The sequence below is a fragment of the Protomyctophum parallelum genome (genome assembly GCF_964188405.1).
Source record: "Protomyctophum parallelum genome assembly, chromosome: 8".
NCBI lineage: Eukaryota > Metazoa > Chordata > Actinopteri > Myctophiformes > Myctophidae > Protomyctophum > Protomyctophum parallelum.
The window spans coordinates 8,165,209-8,187,756 of record NC_139703.1 but is presented as its reverse complement, the minus strand read 5'-3'; the positions used below and the strand labels follow the sequence as shown (position 1 = coordinate 8,187,756).

The 22,548-nt window shown below is 43.2% G+C and overlaps 1 protein-coding gene across 1 annotated transcript; it reads left to right on the top strand.

Moving 5' to 3' along the window:
• The first annotated feature begins 415 nt into the window (after positions 1 to 415).
• On the top strand, positions 416 to 17,811 carry map1lc3a (microtubule-associated protein 1 light chain 3 alpha). The gene is made up of 4 exons (XM_083771637.1): positions 416 to 616; positions 6,182 to 6,237; positions 6,600 to 6,706; positions 14,545 to 17,811. The coding sequence occupies exons 1-4, from the start codon at positions 577 to 579 to the stop codon at positions 14,705 to 14,707; spliced, it is 366 nt and encodes a 121-aa protein (XP_083627763.1). The 5' UTR covers positions 416 to 576; the 3' UTR covers positions 14,708 to 17,811.
• The last annotated feature ends 4,737 nt before the right edge of the window (positions 17,812 to 22,548 follow it).

The following is a 22,548-nucleotide window of genomic DNA, read 5'->3' as shown; positions in this document are numbered from 1 at the left end:
CCCTGAACATATTACATTGCCTACCAAAAAGCTAATGTAAGGATTAATCGAAAATCCACCTGGAACCTTTCTCCATAACGCTGATAACAGTAAACCTTTCTCCATAACGCTGATAACATTAACAAATAATCTGCAGCAAAAATCAAGTGAAAGACATTAAACCTCAAGAAATGGCACACATTTGTGGTCCATTAGATTCTTAGAGGTGGAAAGTGTTCTGATGCAAATTGGGACATAAAGGGGGATAGAATAATCTGATTAAATCTAATGCATGTCTATGTTATAATCATAATTTATTACATTTTGTTACAGGCTACATGAGCATTATTAGATTGTTATAATGTAATAACTAGTCTTGTGTGGAAGTTCCCTTTAAGTGGCAGGACAGGGTGACGTCAGTCAGTGGCTGGGTTGACTTGCTTTGTTGTGTGTGTTTGGGTTCAGATTAGAACAGAAGAGAAGAACACACTCACTGACAATACGCGCTAGCGAGCAAGAAGAAGTGGAACACCTTGTCTTATTGGCTGCTCTGACCTATATTTAATTAACTTATACGTTGTACTGCCATCGACAGAGATGCCTTCCGACAGACCTTTCAAACAAAGGAGGACATTTGGTAAGAAATCCTCAGCTCCAGATATACCGATAGTTGGAATCTATAACGGCATAACCTTAGCTAGCTTGTTGTTAGCTCGGCCTGCTATAGCCACTTCGGGCTGGGACGATCTCTTGCCGTGTTTGATAAACGGGACATGGTGTAATAACGTCGGAATTGTGTATTTCAGACGTTACAAAGTGTATCAAACCGGGGGTTTGTGGCTGTTTTTAAATCAGCAGGCCGAGCCCTAGGTGTTACGGCGAAATCGGTGACCCAGCGAATTCTGTGACACGGTGTGAGACGACAAGTTAAGACGGTTGTTATTGTTTACCCGTTTTATTTTTACACATAATTACAAAAACGACTTTTAAGGGTTGAAGCAGCATCTCAGTATATCGACCGAGGGAGATGAAGGCCTGTTGTTGATTCTTTAACGGTAAAGACCGTTAGATTTATTTATGTTTATGATTGGTTATAATGTTGCATGTCAACACACACAGTCCTAGGGAAAAGAAAAACAAGTTGTTGCTGACACATTCTGCCAGCAGGCTACACGTGTTGGGTGCGTTAGTTATGTTGTAATATGATGCCCTGAGGTGATGGCTGGACATGAGGGAGGAGTCAGGAACCATTGCATAATATCATGGCCTGTTAACCCACTCAACAGTGCAGTGTGGACCGGAGAAGGAAAACAAACACCCCCCCCCCCCCAAGTTTCAGTGGTTTTCATACGTTTTCATGTTCAAGGACCCCCACATTAATATTTGGCCGCGGACAGCCATCTGAAAAATATTTGGTGCCGCTAGGACCGACCTCAGATATACAAGACTTGTGTTGTTACAACGTTGTTCACAACGCATCACATCACGGTTTTCAAATAGTGACTTTGGATTTTAACTGAGAATGCTCAGTATAACCTGGCACATCTTTAGCTTGTATCTTATTCTTATCCTATACTATTACTACTGTATATTTTCTTGTCTTCTTGTCCTTCACCTCAGCAAAGTTTGTTTGGTTGGTTGGTTGGTTGGTTGGTTGGTTGGTTGCAACCGTTGAGTGAACCATAGTTTTTGTCTTTCAGACAGTCAGAGAGACCAAACACCACCCACTAAACAAAATGTTTTTGTTCATTTTAGTTGTGACTGGCAAGTTCATCTTATGTTGCTAATGCAAAAGACAGAATTTTGTGATTTACCAACCACTGTGACAAAATATAGTAGGCTATTGTTTTTAACAAACACTTTTTTGCCATTCTTTTTAATGCAACAATTTGTAAGTTTTCTGTCCAGGGGTACTACTTTATCAACCAGTAGGTCTCCTAGTACCTGTCACCACCAGTGAGTAAAGTTCTCAATGGAAGAGTAGGGAGGGAGACCTCCCCCAATCATTTTCTGTCATACAGATTAGTTAAAATAATGTTTTGCAATTTGTTCATTTGGTGGTTCTCAAATATTTTTATGTCCCATATTGTATTTTTTGTATTGGTCCGCGGGCCCCAATCTAAAAATATTTTGTGCCAGGTCGGACCCACATATTTGATTTGTGATGTTATTTAAGACTGCTTCCAAAACATTCTAAATTTTTCTTCTTTTGAAAATAGCACATCTACAAGCTCACAATGCGTTGTTTAGATTAGCTGAACATATCCGATGTAATACTAAATAGGGTTAAAGTGGTTCAACTGACGTTGATGCTATTTGAACTAACTTTGCTGTGGAGCCCCTCTCTTTTGGTCTTGTTTTCGTGTAGGTCCATGTCTGCTCGTTTCTCTCACAGAATCTCAATCTGGCAACACTCATAGGCCGTTGCCCGGTTTTGAAATAGTTTCAGAAGGCCTGCTTTAGGATGCTGAGCCATAAACACAGGCCTTTAGCCTTGTTATTTACATAGACCAATCCTCTAGGCCTCGAGGGATAGGTGGAGCAAGCCTGCTATTTTCATACAAACAAAAGAACATTTTTCATGCTTGAAATCACAATCACATCTGATGAGGGCTGCAACTATCACTTAGCCATTTTTTTTAAGATTTTGTTTTTTGCCTTTCTGCCTTTATTGATAGTATCAAGTGAAGACTGACAGGAAGGGAAAGACATGCAGCTAAAGTCATCATGAACGGCACTCGAACACGCAACGTGCTGTCAGGCCAAGGCCTATGTGGCATGCGCCTGGACCACTGGGCCAGCGGGCGCCCCAATGTGCCATTATTGTATCGATTTACTTAGAAAGGGATACATACAATTGAGCAAATAAACCAGAAGCCGTTTTCTTTTATGAATATACAGATCATTTGGTGCAATTTGATCTATTGTTTTGTTGTGCAATCTATTGTTTTTATAATGGACTAAATCAATTTGTATTAACAGAGCCGAGATCTCAACCAAACATGGTGAAATAACACAGATTTACAATTCGCCATTCGGTATATACACACTACTAGAAACCTCCAAAATCTGTTCATATTACACTACTACTGTTTGACCGCGACGGAGGCGTGGCTTTCAACCCATTATCTCAGTTGGGCCAAATGCCTATACCTATTATTTATGATTCTGTGCCTACTGCATGCCTATCTGGTTGCAACTCAGACGGGGCTGAGTCTGCTCAATCCAACTTCGCAACGTTTGGAGAAAAAAAAGCTCCATTCCCATTGAAATTCTTTGGCAGAATCCGCCCTCATAGGTAGAATACAAGTGTGTTGTTCCCTAATAATAATAATAATAAAAACATTTATTAAAATGTATTATTATTTTGTAATCGATTATATAGATTAGTTTAATTAACTGTTGCATCCCTAAATAATCTGATTAAAAAACCATTCAAATGGAGTTGAGTGATCAAGACCTTGTTGTGGTAATAAGTGAGGGGGGGTCCACACACAGGGCTGCACCGTATTTAAAATACTCTGAGAACAAAACAAAAGGTGCTTTCATACTTCATGGCTGCCTCTCACATCCATCTGAGCTTTGGACCATGTTTATTTATGCTTGGGAAAGTATAGCTCTGTTTGTTCAGAAATAGAGTTTAGCGTATTCTTTACCTTGCAGACGTGCGAAGGAGGAAAAACACCCCAAACCTCAAGCAGGTGCTGCCTACAGGAAAACTGCTGAATAGGGAGGAAACCTTAGACGTCAGTGCAATTTATATACACACACAATGTGTGTAAATGTTCTATTATGCATTTTGAGTGGTGCAACCACTCCAAGGAAGAGCAATGTCCGTATGTGTGGTTAACCTATGTGTTGGTTAATGAGCACCAGTATAATGAGTACCAGTAGGGGCGCTGTTGTGCCATGCAGAAACAGAGAGAGAGAGACAGTGCTGCACTGTTGCCTGCTAATGAGAGAGAGAGAGAAGGAGGGGGGGGGAGAGAGAGAGAGGGGAGTTGCACCACTCGGTTCACACGGGTGTGATTTTTTTTCATAGGCCAAGAGTAGAATAATTCCAACAAAGCACAAATCTGCATCTATAGTACAACAGCTTACTGGAGATAAACGTTTAAGGTCCTTACATGCCCGGGAGTCGTGACGAATAAACCATCCGAAAATGTGTCAGACTTAATTTGTTCATTCATACAGGTTGATGCTTTTATTCACGTTTGAAAAACAATTAGGTCACCTGGCACATAAAAATTTTACTCGACACACGGTGCTTTGACATATCACGAATATACAACGCAGTTATTAACATCAGGTGCTAGTCATACTAGTCATACTGAAAACATCAGTAACACAACTATTGCCACGCAAATGAGTTACTAAATCATGGGTCATACTGACATCTGTACACATTCACTGATTTCTCAAATTAAACTCACAGGCTCACACACGAAGGGGGAAGGAGAAGGGTTACACAGAGATTTGTACGGCTTTAGGAAAAGGAGACATAGTGTTGTTACTGTTTGAAGAATAAGATGTGTTTTCTATACTCTGCAGCATACTCTCATGACGTCCAAAAGCAGCCAGCCACAGTCTTAGTCACAAATTAATTTGATTTAAGGAGCTGCTATTCCTAGAGCGAGGCGGAAATCCGACACAGTAAAAAGGATGTGTTTCTCGATACCATCTTTTGTCTAGATCTCTATATGCTCATCATTATTAAATGAATCCCTCTGAAAGCTTGGTTAAGCCTAGTCAGACTAGGGCTATAATATGTATTTAACCCATTTTGGGCGGGAACCCCTTTTGGTGTTTTAAACATTATGTTATAATTTAGCTATCGAAAAATAGCAGATCTACAAGCTCATAGCGCGCCACCGAGTGGCGCACTACGAGCTTGTAGGTCTGCTAATTTTGAAAAATCGTGAAAATGTGGCACAAATCTGCAATGCATCCGCAATGCATTCTGCGGATCAAATTTTGGGAAGTTCTGGGAAATGTGTCAAATGATACATTTGCCACTTTTGAATTTGAAAACGGCAACATTTTATTTCCTTCTCTTGTTCTGCCCCATACACAGGACAAATCGATTGCATTATTACACCTCAAAATGACTGAGAATTGCTTAACTTTTGCTGTTTAACATTGTATAATCATCATGATTATAATACAATTGACAGGGGGTATGGCAGCTTGAGCTTCTGTAAACGATAGCAATAATCATAGATTAGATGACATTGATCCGCTCTGTATATATACCAGAGTTGCCTGAGTAATACTAATCCTGTAGGGCGTATTTTGGTGCAAATAGAGAACAGTACATAATGGCTACTGTAAATGACAGCCATGTGTAGAATTGTAAGTAGGTGAGAGGCTGATATGGTGATAAATATATCCACAATACAATGTCTCCACGCTTGAAAAATAACCATAAAAACCAACATGAAAAATAACTAAGCTAATTTTGTGGTTCGTGATACTGCTTGAAAAATAATCGTGATATTATATTATTTCATATCGCCCACCCGTAATTGAAAGAGTACAACTATTTTCAGGTATATTGAGCCATAATTAGGAACTAGAGTGGAGAAGGGGGCGTGATTCAATACTACATTCCGGTCTGGTAAAGACCCGCCCATGCCTGCCTCTGATTGGTCTTTGCTCCGTGGTTACCAGACTGTCCTCCGAGGTGGATAGTCTGGTGACACTGACACTGACGCAAGGTTACTCCGTGGTGGGAAATGAATATTGCTCTGTGTTGGCATTGCCTTGAGGGTTAGGGTTATTGACTGTCCACAGGTGTGAGTGCTTGTCATTGATTTGTGTCTGCCCACTTATACCTCTATATACCTGTACTATATGCGTTGCTATTCAATATACGTACCTGACGAAGGCCACAGTGTTTTTTACCCCGCCTTGGTAAATAAAGTTTTTGGGGAGCTTTCAAAATGGAGTGCAGACGTATTCTTCCTTTTGTAAAATGTAGGAAATGTCTGATCCCTTTGGAGTTTGTACAAAATGTTTACTCTTTAGTGATTTTTTTCTCGTTTCATTTCATAGGTCATTTAACCCATTAAAACCGGGAAATCGTAAGTGAGTTTCACGTGGAGACGATAGCTGTTTTACTGATGGCGATATGGTTAAAATATATACTGTATATTGAGTTTGGTCCTCATGTCAATGGGTTGTCTGTCTCTGTCTCCCACAGCTGACCGATGCAAAGAAGTCCAGCAGATCCGCGAGCAGCATCCCAATAAGATCCCTGTAAGCTGACCTCACATCTGTCATTTGGAAGTGATTGAATTCTAGATGACTTCATCACAGAAAGATCATTTAGATGGTGTCAAATAATTGAGATTTAAAACTGTCTGGAAACTAAGTAAGATAAAAAACGTTTAAAATGCAAATAGCACTTATTTGACCCTGTGTGCGTGTGTGTGTGTGTGTGTGTGTGTGTGTGCGTGCGTGCGTGCGTGCATGCGTGGCTTCATTCCATTGATGGTATAATGTGAATAATTGGGTTACCTAAACACGGTTAAACCAGACACATTCCATTCCGGTTTTCTAATGCGATATAAATGCCAGATATAAATGTAACCACTCTCTTGTCCTCCATGCCCTCCTAGGTGATCATTGAGAGATATAAGGGAGAGAAGTGCCTGCCTGTTCTGGACAAGACCAAGTTCCTTGTACCCGATCACGTCAACATGAGTGAGCTAGTCAAGATTATCAGGTAAAATGCATCTCCGACTACACCCAGTGTTGTTTTTGGCAGCAAATTTCTAATTTAGTTTTAGTCAGTCTCTTGAATTTGAATAGCTTTCACTTAGTTTTAGTCACATTTTTGTCACCTGGAATGTATTAGTGTTAGTCTAGTATTAGTCGACTAAATATCATAAGATCTCAGTCGACTAAATCTGAAGGTGAGTCGACTAAAATGTGTTTTGGCGGGCCTTAATGCCGCCATTGCTTGTAGAGCTTGTAGCTTGTAGCTTGTGATCTTGAAGCTTGTGAGCTTGTAGATCTGCTATTTCCAGCATGCAACCAAGTGTAAAATGATCCATTTAGTTTTTGTCTGTGAAAAAAGGTAGTTGACGAACATTTTTCGTGTTAGTTTTAGTCGACACAAAAACAACACTGACTACACCAGGTACACCTATATTATAAAGACACAACATTGGTGGAGTTCATTTCACACAGCCGAGTGGACATAAGTACAATTTACAATTGACAATTTAGGCATTTAGTGGACGCTCTTCATACAGAGCGACTTACAGTAAGCAAAGTGAACACATACATGTACATCAAATGCATAGAGACAGTGTACAGTGCCTCAGTGATCTAGGATCATGTAGGTAAACCTAGCACCTAGCATCAGTCTAATCACTATAATATAAAAGCTCTCATCGTACATCATCATGCATCATCTCATACTGGCCAATCAGAATGCCTGTTGCCACAAATGTACATCATATTTGGCGGACATTTGACCTAATTTCTCCTTTCATTGTCGATGGCAAATATGATATTGTGGGGACAAGATGACGTAAAGTTTCCCTTTCATTGTCAGTGGCATTTAATGTTTGTGTTGCAGACATTTTCTGGGGACAAAAGCTGTATATCGGCCCCTCAAAAATCACACCAGTGTGAAGTGAGGGGCGCTCTTATACATCATCATACAGTACATCATCTGATTCCGGCTAATCAGAATTTGCGTCCTCATCTTCGTCTTCAATGTTTGTCTTACGCAATGTTTGAGTTTACACAAACACTCAAAATGGTTCATTCATTGTCAATGGCATTTAATGTTTGTGTAACTTAGGACAAATCTCGGGGTTACACACACCAAAAGCTGGATATAGGAGGGGCTAGCGTCCCTCAAAAATAAATAAAATAGATAGACCGAATTAACCTAGCATCTGACTCAATAACATGCTATCTAAATGATATTTTAGCCTTTGCATAATATCTACTGTAGGTCATCAAGGCTAGAGCAATAGTGACACATAGTGTAGTCTAACTTTGGATGGAAAAGAGTTGTATTGTTGTTATAAGTGTGTGTTTGGCGTAATATATATACACTCGCATGTTAGTGCTTGTGCTTGTGTGTGTGTGTGTGCGTGTGTGTGTGTGTGTGTGTGTGCGTGCGTGCATGCGTGCGCGTGTGCGTGTGTCAGATTTCTCCAACTCGTCCTGCTGACTGGTTTGTTTACAAGGTTGAACCCTGTGCTGCATTGGAGGGTTAACCATTTAAAACCCGGAAAGCATGTGTGCCATTTTCAGTGGTGGCAAAAGTAATCATATTCTCTACTTAAGTAAAAGTATCAATACTGCAATTTAGAAGTACTCTGTTACAAGTAAAAAGCTAAATGTACTTAAAAGTACCAAAAGCAAAAGTACTAATTATACAGAAGGTCCCATTTCAATAGCTGACGTACAAGCTCACAATGTGTTGCATCGCGACGCATTGTGAGCTTGTAGATCGGCTATTCTCCAAGCTATGGCCAAGATATATATAGGGCTGAAGTCGTTAATTTTGTAATAATAACCCAATTCTACAAAGTAACTAGTAACTAAAGTAAGGAGTAAAAACTACAATATTTGCCTCTGAGATGTAGCGGAGTAGTATTAGAAATTTAGAATTATTCAAGTAAAGTACAAATACCTCAAAATTGTACAAAAAAAAAGTACAGTACTTTCCACCACTGGTCATTTTATACTTTGGCTGGTGATGTCTGAAGAAGGTCTTTGACCGAAACGTTGCCTAATAAAAGTGTTCATATTGCATAGTGCAGACTTTGAGCCTATCGGGTGTACATAAGACTTTGTTGCCTATACTTTGGCTAGCACCACACTGCTATAGCAACTATACGTTTTTCTGGAAATTGTTAGTATTTAAAAGACATTTTTTGAATCGGCCTCATGTCTTAAAGGGGTTAAAACGTCTTAAACCCCAGGGGGGTAAAGGGGATAAATCCGCAACATCGGAGTTGGAACCGGAGACCAATTGGGTCTCCATTGACCCGCTGAGCGCTGTTCAGAGGTGGACAGCCGCTGTCCCCGCCGGCAATGGGGCTCAAGAGGTTAAGTAAGTCCATAGCATTGAGCCGGGAGCTTAGGAGGGATGTCATGCAACACTACTACTACGGCTGGATACGACTTCAAATCAATATCATAATGCATGCAGAGGAACGTGCTGTTCTTCGAACAGTTTCTGCACAGTATGCAGTTGCAGCCCTACTATGATGCTATATGAATGACCCCTTCACCAGAGCAAAGAAGGGTTGTTTAGGCACTGTATGCAGTGCAGCCCTACTGCCTATGATGCTATATGAATTACCCCTTCACTATGATGCTATATGAATGACCCCTTCACTATGATGCTATATGAATGACCCCTTCACTATGATGCTATATGAATGACCCCTTCACCAGAGCAAAGAAGGGTTGTTTAGGCACAGTATGCAGTGCAGCCCTACTGCCTATGATGCTATATGAATTACCCCTTCACCCCTTCACTCTGATGCTATATGAATTACCCCTTCACCAGAGCAAAGAAGTGTTTCGGGGCAGACAGCCCCGATTATGTTTGGAATGTGGAGACCATATGAGTCCAACACAGTACACATAAAAAATCATAAGTGTTAACTCTGTTGCAGATGATAAAATACTGTAACTATGAGTATTATCTATTAATTACATTTATCTAAAGAATCATTTGAAATAATCAATTTAATCGATCCGCTCGATTAGTTGCACACCCTGGTTGACAGTAGAAATATATTATCTTTGGGTCTTGAACAGTGTAAAAAAGTATGTTTTGTGACCCCAGACCCCACTTTGAGAACACTGACCTAGCAGACAGACTGTGTCTTGAGAACACTGACCTAGCAGACAGACTGTGTCTTGAGAACACTGACATAGCAGACAGACGGTGTCTTGAGAACACTGACCTAGCAGACAGACTGTGTCTTGAGAACACTGACCTAGCAGACAGACTGTGTCTTGAGAACACTGACCTAGCAGACAGACTGTGTCTTGAGAACACTGACCTAGCAGACAGACGGTGTCTTGAGAACACTGACCTAGCAGACAGACTGTGTCTTGAGAACACTGACCTAGCAGACAGACTGTGTCTTGAGAACACTGACCTAGCAGACAGTCTGTGTCTTGAGAACACTGACCTAGCAGACAGACTGTGTCTTGAGAACACTGACCTAGCAGACAGACGGTGTCTTGAGAACACTGACCTAGCAGACAGTCTGTGTCTTGAGAACACTGACCTAGCAGACAGACTGTGTCTTGAGAACACTGACCTAGCAGACAGACGGTGTCTTGAGAACACTGACCTAGCAGACAGACTGTGTCTTGAGAACACTGACCTAGCAGACAGTCTGTGTCTTGAGAACACTGACCTAGCAGACAGACTGTGTCTTGAGAACACTGACCTAGCAGACAGTCTGTGTCTTGAGAACACTGACCTAGCAGACAGACTGTGTCTTGAGAACACTGACCTAGCAGACAGTCTGTGTCTTGAGAACACTGACCTAGCAGACAGACTGTGTCTTGAGAACACTGACCTAGCAGACAGACGGTGTCTTGAGAACACTGACCTAGCAGACAGACTGTGTCTTGAGAACACTGACCTAGCAGACAGACGGTGTCTTGAGAACACTGACCTAGCAGACAGTCTGTGTCTTGAGAACACTGACCTAGCAGACAGACGGTGTCTTGAGAACACTGACCTAGCAGACAGTCTGTGTCTTGAGAACACTGACCTAGCAGACAGTCTGTGTCTTGAGAACACTGACCTAGCAGACAGTCTGTGTCTTGAGAACACTGACCTAGCAGACAGACTGTGTCTTGAGAACACTGACCTAGCAGACAGTCTGTGTCTTGAGAACACTGACCTAGCAGACAGACTGTGTCTTGAGAACACTGACATAGCAGACAGACGGTGTCTTGAGAACACTGACCTAGCAGACAGACTGTGTCTTGAGAACACTGACCTAGCAGACAGACTGTGTCTTGAGAACACTGACCTAGCAGACAGACTGTGTCTTGAGAACACTGACCTAGCAGACAGACGGTGTCTTGAGAACACTGACCTAGCAGACAGTCTGTGTCTTGAGAACACTGACCTAGCAGACAGACTGTGTCTTGAGAACACTGACCTAGCAGACAGACGGTGTCTTGAGAACACTGACCTAGCAGACAGACTGTGTCTTGAGAACACTGACCTAGCAGACAGACGGTGTCTTGAGAACACTGACCTAGCAGACAGTCTGTGTCTTGAGAACACTGACCTAGCAGACAGACTGTGTCTTGAGAACACTGACCTAGCAGACAGACGGTGTCTTGAGAACACTGACCTAGCAGACAGACTGTGTCTTGAGAACACTGACCTAGCAGACAGACGGTGTCTTGAGAACACTGACCTAGCAGACAGTCTGTGTCTTGAGAACACTGACCTAGCAGACAGACGGTGTCTTGAGAACACTGACCTAGCAGACAGTCTGTGTCTTGAGAACACTGACCTAGCAGACAGTCTGTGTCTTGAGAACACTGACCTAGCAGACAGTCTGTGTCTTGAGAACACTGACCTAGCAGACAGACTGTGTCTTGAGAACACTGACCTAGCAGACAGACGGTGTCTTGAGAACACTGACCTAGCAGACAGACTGTGTCTTGAGAACACTGACCTAGCAGACAGACGGTGTCTTGAGAACACTGACCTAGCAGACAGACGGTGTCTTGAGAACACTGACCTAGCAGACAGACGGTGTCTTGAGAACACTGACCTAGCAGACAGACGGTGTCTTGAGAACACTGACCTAGCAGACAGTCTGTGTCTGATGTGATGTGTTTGTGAATCCTGCTGTTTGTGGGGCATCAGCCAGAGACCAGCGTTACTATTTCAGGATCATTGCGACACATTTAGAGATACTTGGAAAGCACTTTGACTTTCCTGCTCAGAACAGAACATCCTGTGAGCTCCTCTCCGATCCTCTCTTCGTTTTCAGCGTTGCATATGTTTTGCACTCCTTCAGATTATGTCTGAAAATCCTGCAAATCTGTACACAGTATCTCTATAGTCATGTGATCAAGATAGGTATTTCATATTCCATCCTAATTAGCAACATTGGCTTCCAAAGCTGGCCCGCTTTGAACAAAAGGCCTCAAATCATGAACGCAGAATTTGAGTGGACATTTTGCACGCACATTCCTAGGAATAAATCCCACATTGGCCTGTTATAGTGCCACCAGCAGGTGGACTTTTGCTAAACACATTTTTGGAACAAAATGCCTCAAATCATGACTTTGAATGTCTAATGGCCATCAAAGGCGTAAGAAGAAATGGCACCCTTTTCGCAGTGGCCAATTATAGCGCCACCAGGAGGCCATGATAACCGACCTGGTCCCTGTCCTGTCCAGCCATCTCATCTGTCCTCTCGTCTCTTTGAGTGTGGACACTTTAGGAAGCAGTAATGGGTTTCTTTCTACCCATACTGATTGGGCCCGCTTCTCCCATTCATTTCTATTGGAGGGGTTCACAGTCACACACAGACACACACTCTGGGCACTTGCAATGTGTTGTTAATAATTTGTAGTTAGGATATAGAGAGATTTTACCGTACTGTATATAGGGCATAAGCACTGTCTCCCTGGAATCCCTATTTTGGGCAGGCCAATGCCCCAAATATTTTATTAAAGTTTAATTATAGTAATTAAAGAGTTTAACTTGTTGAAAGAAGTGCACAGTATGCATCGCTCACATGACATCCTGTGCAATGTTCATTTCTTTTGAATTCTTGATAGCTGATACGTCAGCCACAAGGCTTTTAGCCACTTTAACATTTACAGAGATCCTGCAATTATGGCATGAAGAGCCGTCCGTCATTAAACCAGTAAAACCGGAGAATAAATCATGACAGTTTTCTGGAAAAAAAACAATGTTTCTATATCAGTGATTCTCATACTATTTCATTTCATGTCAAGGACCCCAAAAAATATGTACCGGTAATTGGCCGCCGACCCCCATCTGAAAATATGTAGTTCCAGGGATCCTCCAGAAGCAAAGATTTGAGTTAAAAACGTTCGCTCTGAAAGAATATGCTGTATATTTGAAGATTTGAGCTACATTGTCATGGTTTTTCAAAAAAATAGCAGATCTACAAGCTCGTAGCACGGCACTCAGTGCTGTGCTATGAGCTTGTAGATCTGCTATTTTTAATAGCTAAAGTATAACATAATGCTTAAAACACCAAAAGGTGTTCCCGTTCAGGATGGGTTAAGATAACAACAACTGCTATCGGTACTAGATTTTATACATTTACAGATACAGCCTACAACATTTATGTGTTGTAATTTAATTAACAGTGAAGAAGTGGTCCGCACACAGGCTTTGCTCCAACAGTGTTTATTTGTGTTAAAACACCATTATAAATTAGGACAGGTGTCCTAATTTAGGTGTCTTTTTAAATTAGGACAGGTATCCTAATTTATAATGGTGTTTTAACAAATAAACACTGTTGGAGGCGCAAAGCCTGTGTGCGGACCACTTCTTCACTGTATGTATCTACCTTTGTCCAGCACCAGCCAGGAACTGGATGTGCGCAAGCCACCTGCTTTTTAAACGTGTAATTTAATTAAAACATCTGTTGCAAAGTCTCGTGACTGGCTCTTGCATTTAACCATTTTTCTCACAAAATTAAAGCTTTGAATTTCTTTGGGAAAATACTGAACCTGTTTTTAACCCATTCTGGGCGGGACAATCTTTTGGTGTTTAATCATTATGTTATACTTTAGCTATTGAAAAATAGCAGATCTACAAGCTCATAGAGCAAATGTTTTAGCTCAAGACCCAAAAAAGAAATGACACGTTTCTGCGGGACTATAGTGAAAATAACAGATCTACAAGCTCACAATGCATCGCTTCGCGCCACGTAATGGAAAAGTCTTAATGCCAAAAACACGTTCCTGATCTGCCCGTGCCATGTACTGTACATCTACAGTATATAAGACTTAGACAGCCCATCCTAACTACCGGTAAACACATCTATGAATTTGCTGTGTGTTCTGCCCTCCATATGCGTATAGCCACCAAGGTTGCAGAGCTAGGCAGACAGCTAACATAACATCATAGATAAAAGAAGGACCAGGTTATCCAGTTATCCATTTGAAGGCAAAGTCTTTGTTTTGGATTAGTTTATTTTTTCCTTTTCCTTCATTTAATCTATGAGGTTCAGGTTAGCTGTCTTCCTATAGCTCTGCAACCCGAAGGCAGAACAGTAGAAATACATATTTATTCAACAAGACTCTTCAACTAGAAGTGAGAACTGAAGTGTAGCTTTGTCAGCTCAAAAACAGGAAGTGTATGAAAATACAGGGGTAAGTATAGTATGGAAGAGACCAGTAGGGGGCACTGTTTCACAAGGCACTCTCTATGTCTATGAGATCTCAAAGAGCTGAACACTGTGAGAACAGTGAGATCAGGCTGTATGGTTACAAAACGTGTGCAGTACCTGCCTGATTAACAGTTTTGTCTTCCCCCTCTTCCTCTTGGCCCAGGCGTCGTCTCCAGCTGAACCCCACGCAGGCCTTCTTCCTGCTGGTCAACCAGCACAGCATGGTGTCCGTGTCCACGTCCATCTCCGAGATCTACGAGCAGGAGAGAGACGAGGACGGCTTCCTCTACATGGTGTACGCCTCGCAGGAGACCTTCGGCTGCTAGGGAGGAGAAAAGCAGGAGAGAGGGTGGGCTGGGCTGGGGTGGGGTAGGGTGTGAGGGCTGGGGAGGAGGAGTAGATGTGGGGTTATAAAGTATCACAGGACCGACTCTCCCTCCATGCTGTCACCAGAGTGGGGGGAGAGTAATGCTATCGCCATCGACCGGTTCAAAGGCCGCTCGTTTCTTGAACCTGGCTGCTGAGATTGTCTATAACGCGACCCAGCCACATTGTCAGCAAATCACTCAAGGGTCCTGTTCTATTCTTTAAAGAATTATTGTGGTGCACCTGGCTGCTGCAGTCTGCAATCCATCAGCCTGTATGTATGGTAGACAAAAAATTATAATAATGGTTTCCTGCCCTGATTCTAACCTCATTCCGCCACAAAGCTTCTCAATGTCACCTTCTTTTTAGCTGCCTACTCTCTCTCTCTATCTCTCCTTCTATCTCTCTCCCTCCCTCTATGCTTTTCTTCCTTGCTCACATCGGTCAGTAAAGAGAACAGTGACTTCCAAACAGCAGAGGGCACCTCAGAGATAGAATTAGAATTCAGGATGGGAATTCGACTCTTATCTTCTGTCCTACTCCTTTGACACACACTTAGGATTTACTGTTATCATTTGATTTGAGCGAAGCCAAAGCATTAAGGCTTTGCAGGTTTTTTTAAACTGGCTGTTGCTGTTTATTGGGATGGTAGGTTAAAAAGAAAAACTGTAATATTTAAGGCAGCAAAAAACAAAAGCCAGTCGTTCATTAGATGATCGGAAGCTTGACTGATTCATTCATTGATACTTCTTGGTGATAAACTCATCGGCCACATTGACGGAAGCACAGCACGGTTAAAGTCTCAACCATCGCCTCGTTCGTGGTAAAGTTTTTAACGCCATCTTCTCAACTCTTTCCTGTTGAACAGCAGCAACAGTAGAAATAGATTTTTTTTGTTCTTCAATGATTATTGTTTTTATCTTAGATTTTCTTCTCTTTGTTTGGTTCAGTATTACGTAGATTACTACGTAGATAACCAGTTGTGGTTTATCACAGTTTGTTTTCAGTCCCAACGTGACACTCACCTAACCAACTGTTGGTTATTACTGAGCTGGCAAAACGGGCTAATATATAAGAAATTACCCTAATTACAGTAATTCTTATGATCATGTACTGTAAATATACACGTGCAATACTCAATCCCCCTTTAACTCCTTTACATATTTCTCACACCTTGAAAACACAAATGTACACACACGCACGCACACACACACACACACACACACTTGCACACACACACACACAACACACGCACACAGAAACATTAGGTAACACTGTGTATCATATTATTATCACCTTGTGTGAAAGCCAGAACTACCGTAAATGGCTTTGTCAGACATTTACTTTATATAACAGCTATCTTTATATACACAGTGCACGTAGTCTAGGAAGGGAACATGGCTCTATAGCAGCACTGGCCAAATGAGGCCCACGTTTTGACAGTGACGTTCATCCAATGACCGTTGGATCGGACTGCTGTGTTTCGTCTACTTTGGAAGAAGAAAAGAAAAGCGATTCTCAGCCTGTTTTCAGAGCAGAGGTCACAATGTAGGATTGATTTCCTACAATGTAAGCACATTATATTACAGTACACGCCGCTAGCATTGTCAGCCTGTGTCAGATGACCCAGGAGCAGTTACTTTGAACAGCTTCTTTATCCAGTAGATGCACGGAGATAACCAGGGGGTGCTTGCCTGGCTCTCAGTTAAGTGTTTTCCAAGTAAACCGCTTTGACCCTGACAACCCTGTTTTTTTGGGCATGCCATTATAGGTGAACATTTTCATACACAGAGAAATATTGTAAAAAAAATAACCGTTCTATACCCTTGAGCTTATGGAATGGCTATTTTTGAATTTCTTTAATTGGGGCTTGAGTGGCTAAAATGCTTGTTCACCCCCCACTCCCCTACATCGTGTCACCTCTATAGCTAAATACACCAGTTTTCTTGTATTTGTGAAATCCCATTTGTCCACTAGTTGGCACGATACTGGGCACACAATCCCGACAAGGAAATGAGAGGCAAATGTTTGCTGTCGAGCGGTATGCACTCACACACAGATTAAGAACAGTGGCAACGCTGGTCAGGACAGTGTAGGAGACAGGGTTAGACAACACTTACATACATAAATGTACTTCGTTATATACACAAAAACAAACTTGCTGTATTTGGGAAACAGGCAGGCAAACAAAATACATCTGTGGTAGAAAATAACGCTTAGTAGGCAAAGCAAAATCCTGAGTGTTGGTTTAACGAAAACCACGTTTTACTTGAGAGTGGACAAATGGACCCAGAAGGTTCCATTTTTACACACTGAGTTAAATGAATGCCCTCAAGACGCCGTGGTGCTGTGTACCAGTGTGTGACTTGTGTGAGGACAGTTTCTGTGGCTTATCGGAGTGCTTGTAAGATTGCAGCGAGCGTGTTGTGACTGTAGAGTAGTAGGGATTTAAAAACAACACATTATACAATGTAGGAAATGGAAGAGCTTCTTTGCACATATATTAAATTAATACGAATATATAGAAGAAAAAAAAATACAACTTGGCATTCATTTATTTTTTATTTTCATGATTTTAATTACTTTATCTATATAACATTATCATCTTTTGTATCTGCTCCACTGTTGTGTAGGGCACTGCTTTGTCACTGTATGTTGATCTGTCTGCCTTTTGTTAAATAATACTTTTTTTTTTACAGAAAAAGAAAAAGGTTGAGATGCACTACATACTTTGCATGTTTTTTTTTGTTCTCTCGAGTTTTCATTTTTGATATGTACAATTATTTTACGCAATAGATATTATTGTATTGTTTTATTTAATGTCTTTATAGATGTCTCTGAACCAAAAAACAGAAAATATGTGTGTCTGAAACAAAACAAAAAAATGTGTGCGTATCAACGATCATATAATAATCATCGGTTATTCTTAGGAATGCGTGTTTAATTTAGGCTTTCTGACATTGTCACTGTGTGGAGGGGTGTATATAGACATTGCTACGACTTTATTTCAAGCATTTGCCAATAAAAGACAAAAAAACAAAAAGAAACGTTGCCTTGAAAAGAACTCTACCGTCTACTGTTTTAAATGTTCCATCACTTGATCAAAACTACTTATAGCAACAGTGAATGAATGTGGTCAACAGTGACCCTATGAATGAGTGGAGATGAAGTTCGCACACTGGTCTTGAGCTCCAAACCTTTTATCAGGAATCATTCCTGGCGAAGCGGGTCGAAACGTTTTTTTTTTTTCATTTAAATTAAAAGTTTGGAGCTCAAGACCTTGTGGTGCGAACTTCATCTCTCATCTGTGCGCACTTTTATTCAGCACCCGCAGAATCTTTGAGATGTGCGTGCTTTCCTGCTGGATCCTATTTCTTATCAACAATATGAATGACATTAGGCCTACTGGTAAAAATTATTTTTGTAATCAACAATGAATGTTGTTGAGACACCCCTTGTACACTTTCTGAACAGAGGTGAACATAAACGTTCAGGAGCATGTCATTTCCTCAGGAACCTGGAACAGGAACATTTAGATTAGAAGAAGGACGATGCACACCTCAAAGGTTGGCTCAACAGGAACTAAAATCCCAGATGCACTTCGTTGACCTGAGTAAAGGTTATCTGTATAGCACATTTCAACAAAGCAATTGAAAGTGTTTTACAATTACATAATACATTAAGACGAAACAAAGAATAAGTAAAATAAACACAGAAAAAGTATAAATTACAGTAGGCCATAACAAACACAACTCAGTAAAAGTCAGTGTGGCAAATAAGAAAGATCTAGCTTTGATTTAAAATAACGGAGTTGTAGCAGACCTGCAGGTTTTCTGGAAGTTTGTTCCAGATAATATGTGCATGGTGCATAATTCTGATTGTGGGGACAGAAAGCAGACCATGCCCCAGACGACCTGAGAGGTCTGGACTCTGGGTTGATTTAGATAACAACATCAGAAAGAAGACCTCTGGTGGGCCCTCAACACCTCTACAGCGCTGATAACGAGAAGCCCACCAACATGTTTTCTTCCTGTGGAGGAGGCAGAGGAAAGCCCACCTATCTGACCAGTCAGACTCTGGTAGACCTTTACCAGTGTACCTACCATCAAAGGTATCCCCATGGCTTGGTATGACAGCTGCTCTATCTCAGAGGAAAGCATCACATAGTACAGTGAAAAGCCACTCTGCTACTCTAGTAGGCTACATGGCAATTAAAGACTCGCCACTTGGTCTGAGAAGCCATGACCTTCAAGGTTACTTTTAATTTTGTATTATACTTTATTTAATATGGCTTTCTTTTTGCACTGGATAATTTCCCATAACAATTTCGTTATACATTTACTGTTCAATCCATCCAATGCACACCTATTGAGCTCTGCATCTTTTGACCACATGGTGGTGCTAATCCCATTCAAATTAACAATGTTTTCACTTTCAGCCAGTAAAATAAAAAAGATAATGCCTTGCCTTCATGCCTTAAAGCAAAAACGACTTAGTGTGATAAGATACCCACCCAACAACTGCTTTAAATTAAAGCAATTCTCACTGATGGAAAGAAAACATGATCTTTGAGGTTTTAGAAAAGCCTATAGTGTATTTCTTTAGGCTACAATGAACATTCATTTTTTTATTAACTCCTCCACTCATGTTGATATGGTGATGTAATGGTAATTACAGCTTTAAATTAAAACCATTAACAATAAAGAGACAATATGACGTAATGAGGCACATTATGACGTATATTTTCCCTTCATTGTCAATGGCGTTTTTAAAACTAAAGACAAACATTAAACCGATAGTTACGTATGTAACTACGGTTCTATGAGTCCTGAATGACCGCCAGAGGCGGTGCTTTAAGCACTGAATACGTCCCTTCGTGCATGCGCAGTCGAGTATTTTATACCAACAATGTCGGTTGACCCCGTGATGACCCGGAGTCGTCTATAACTTCCGGCAGTCATACGGGGCTCAGTCCCTACAGAATCTTCTCGCGAGAACACGAGGATTCTGAGTGACAAGAGTGCCTCTGGCGGTCATTCAGGACTCATAGAACCGTAGTTACATACGTAACTATCGTTCTATTTCGTCCCTGCTGACCGCCAGAGGCGGTGCTTTAAGCACTGAATGACTTATACCAGCCAAGTCACGAGGAATCCTGATTACAGACCTCAAAGGGTAGAACCGGAGGATTCGGGGAAGAGGGCCACGTCCACTGGGTGGGGAGTGGCAACATTCACCCTGTAGTACCTTGAGAAAGTGCCTGCCGAAGCCCATGAGGCGGCGGCACAAATGTCCTCCAAGGGCACCCCTCTCATGGCAGCCCATGATGTGGAAATGCTCCTTGTAGAGTGGCACCGTACCCCTGATGGTACGGGGAGGTTACTTGCCTCATAGGCGTGGCTGATTGTGTCTACAATCCAGTGGGACAGGCGCTGCTTGGAGGGAGCGCCGCCTTTGTTCACACCACTATGGCAAAAGAACAGCTGCTCTGCTCGCCTGATGCGTGCAGTAGCTTCAATGTAGGCTCTCAGGGCCCGGACTGGGCACAACAGCTCCAGTTTGTCTGTCAGCTCCCCAGGTGGGGGGTTGAATCGAGCCAGCCTGATAGGCCGGTTGAGGTGAGCCTGCGACAGCACCTTCGGGAGGAATGCTATGTTTGGCCACAGCGTGACCCCCGAGCCGTCTGCGTTCCACCTCAGACATGATTCGCTGACTGACAGAGCGTGCAGTTCACTGACGCGCTTTGCCAATGTAATGGCCAGGAGAAGGGCTGTCTTGCATGACACCCACTTCAGCTCTGCCTGTGCCAAGGGTTCGAAGGTAGGCCCGCACAGGGCGTCCAGTACCCGGTTAAGGTCCCATGGGTATGAGAATGTGTGCTATAGAGCGGAGCGCACCACTTGCCGCTCCAGCACATTGCCGTGTTCGGCCCAGTAGACTGGCATAAACTTCATATGGGTCCCATCAGATTCAAGACATGTCGACACCCGTCTGTCTTGCGTCACGAGGAAGTATGTAGATCGGACTTCCCTTAGTGTGACTGAGGATATACAGCCTCTGTTGCGCCCTTGGGCAGGAGGACACATCACTCCTGGTCTGATAGGGCTCTCGTCATGTTGCTGATAATGGCCATTTTGACCCGCCGGATATGGGGGGCTGGCGTCAGAAGGCACTGCTCAGCCCGGAAAGTCACAGTCACAGTCAGGTCCCTGCGTGGGACGCCAGGGAACACGCTGGCCTCTAGTGTGGGCCGGCGGTGATACGCGAGCTCCGAGGGCAGTCAAGATGATTTCATCAATGTTGGAGCTCGGCCCTTTGGGAGGCGGGATGTGTCGTAGGCCTGCAAGCTGCAGCCTGGTCTTCCCCCCCTGGATGGTTCGCTCCGGCGATTCTCGCCCGGCTGAACCACCTAGTGCTCCTAGCTCCTCAGGGAGACTACGGAGAGTTGGCCTAGGCTCATCAGTCAAGCTTGACTGTGAAAACCCGACTTGGCGACGGGCTAGAGATACGATGGACATCAGCCGCCCACGCTCTGAGGACATGACGCCAATGCCTCCAGTGACACACCAAAGGTGAGTGAGCCAGTATTAACGTTGCCACTATTAAGTGTGAACGGGAGGCCCCAGTGAGCAGGTTGTCTGTGCTCCTGCACTGGGGTCGAGGTCACCTAGCGTTCTGCCGCCGGGCCTCGTTGGGGAACACAATGAGGGATGCAATGACAGGCTTGGTGGCTGGCATGTAACCCAGGCCAGCCCTTATCGCCTTGTGCGTTCAAATCTATTAAAGTGTCACGTCGCAACGGGTTGTCTCAGGACACTTTTCCCAATCAGGGCAGGGCTGCCAGGATTTCACCATCGGTATAGAGATGGGAGAGGGCCCTGATCGTTCGCCCGGCAGGCCTGTAGCTGTCTCAGGTACAGGCGTGGGGGACGGCGAAGACAGCAAGAAGAAGGCGCTTGGAGGAGCCGACTGCCTGCTTTAGTATGCGTTCCACGGCTATGCGCATGAGCTGAGAAGTGGGAGGCCGGCTCTGATGCCTGGGAGGCACCGCCTTCTGCATCTTCCTCATAGTCATGGAAGTGCGTAGCTTAAGCTGTCGGGGAGAGCACATCAACCTCGAGTCAGTTGTGGCATCGGAGAGGTAGGCGCTTCGGCACCCTCCGAGGTGCCTAGGTGCTATCTGAAGTGAGCATGGCCCTCATGCGGGCCAACTCTGCAGATAGCTGAGCCCTCTCGGATCTGCTGTAGTCAGCGGTCAGACCTTTTCCTCCTGGCACACGGGGCAGGACCAAGGTCGGCTCACGGCTGAAGGAGAGCTTCACACGAGGTACAAAAGTGGGAGCTCTCCATTGTGGTGGCACCGGTTACTCTGGACCGGCCGGTGCACACAAGTCCCAACTAGCCCAGGGCGCGGACGCTACTGGTTGCTAGGTGTTGGCCATATGCTTGAGGGAGCGCATACGCTGTCTGTACCAGCAGAGGCTTTCGAGGTACGAAAGTGGGTGCTCTCCGTTGTGGTGGCACCGGTTCCTTTGGACCGGCCGGTGCACACCAGTCCCAACTAGCCCAGGGCGCGGACGCTACTGGTTTGCTAGGTGTTGGCCATATGCTGCAGGGAGGGGGCGCGTACGCTGCCTGTGCCAGCAGAGGCTTTAACTTAGATCGGCATATAATGACTTAATCGAAAAACTGAATGCTGCTATACCTGCCGCAGCATGTGAATATGCATTTACGTTTATGCAAATGCTCATTGCAGCACTTTGAGATTCAACCAGATGTAAAGTGCATCATAGAAACAGCA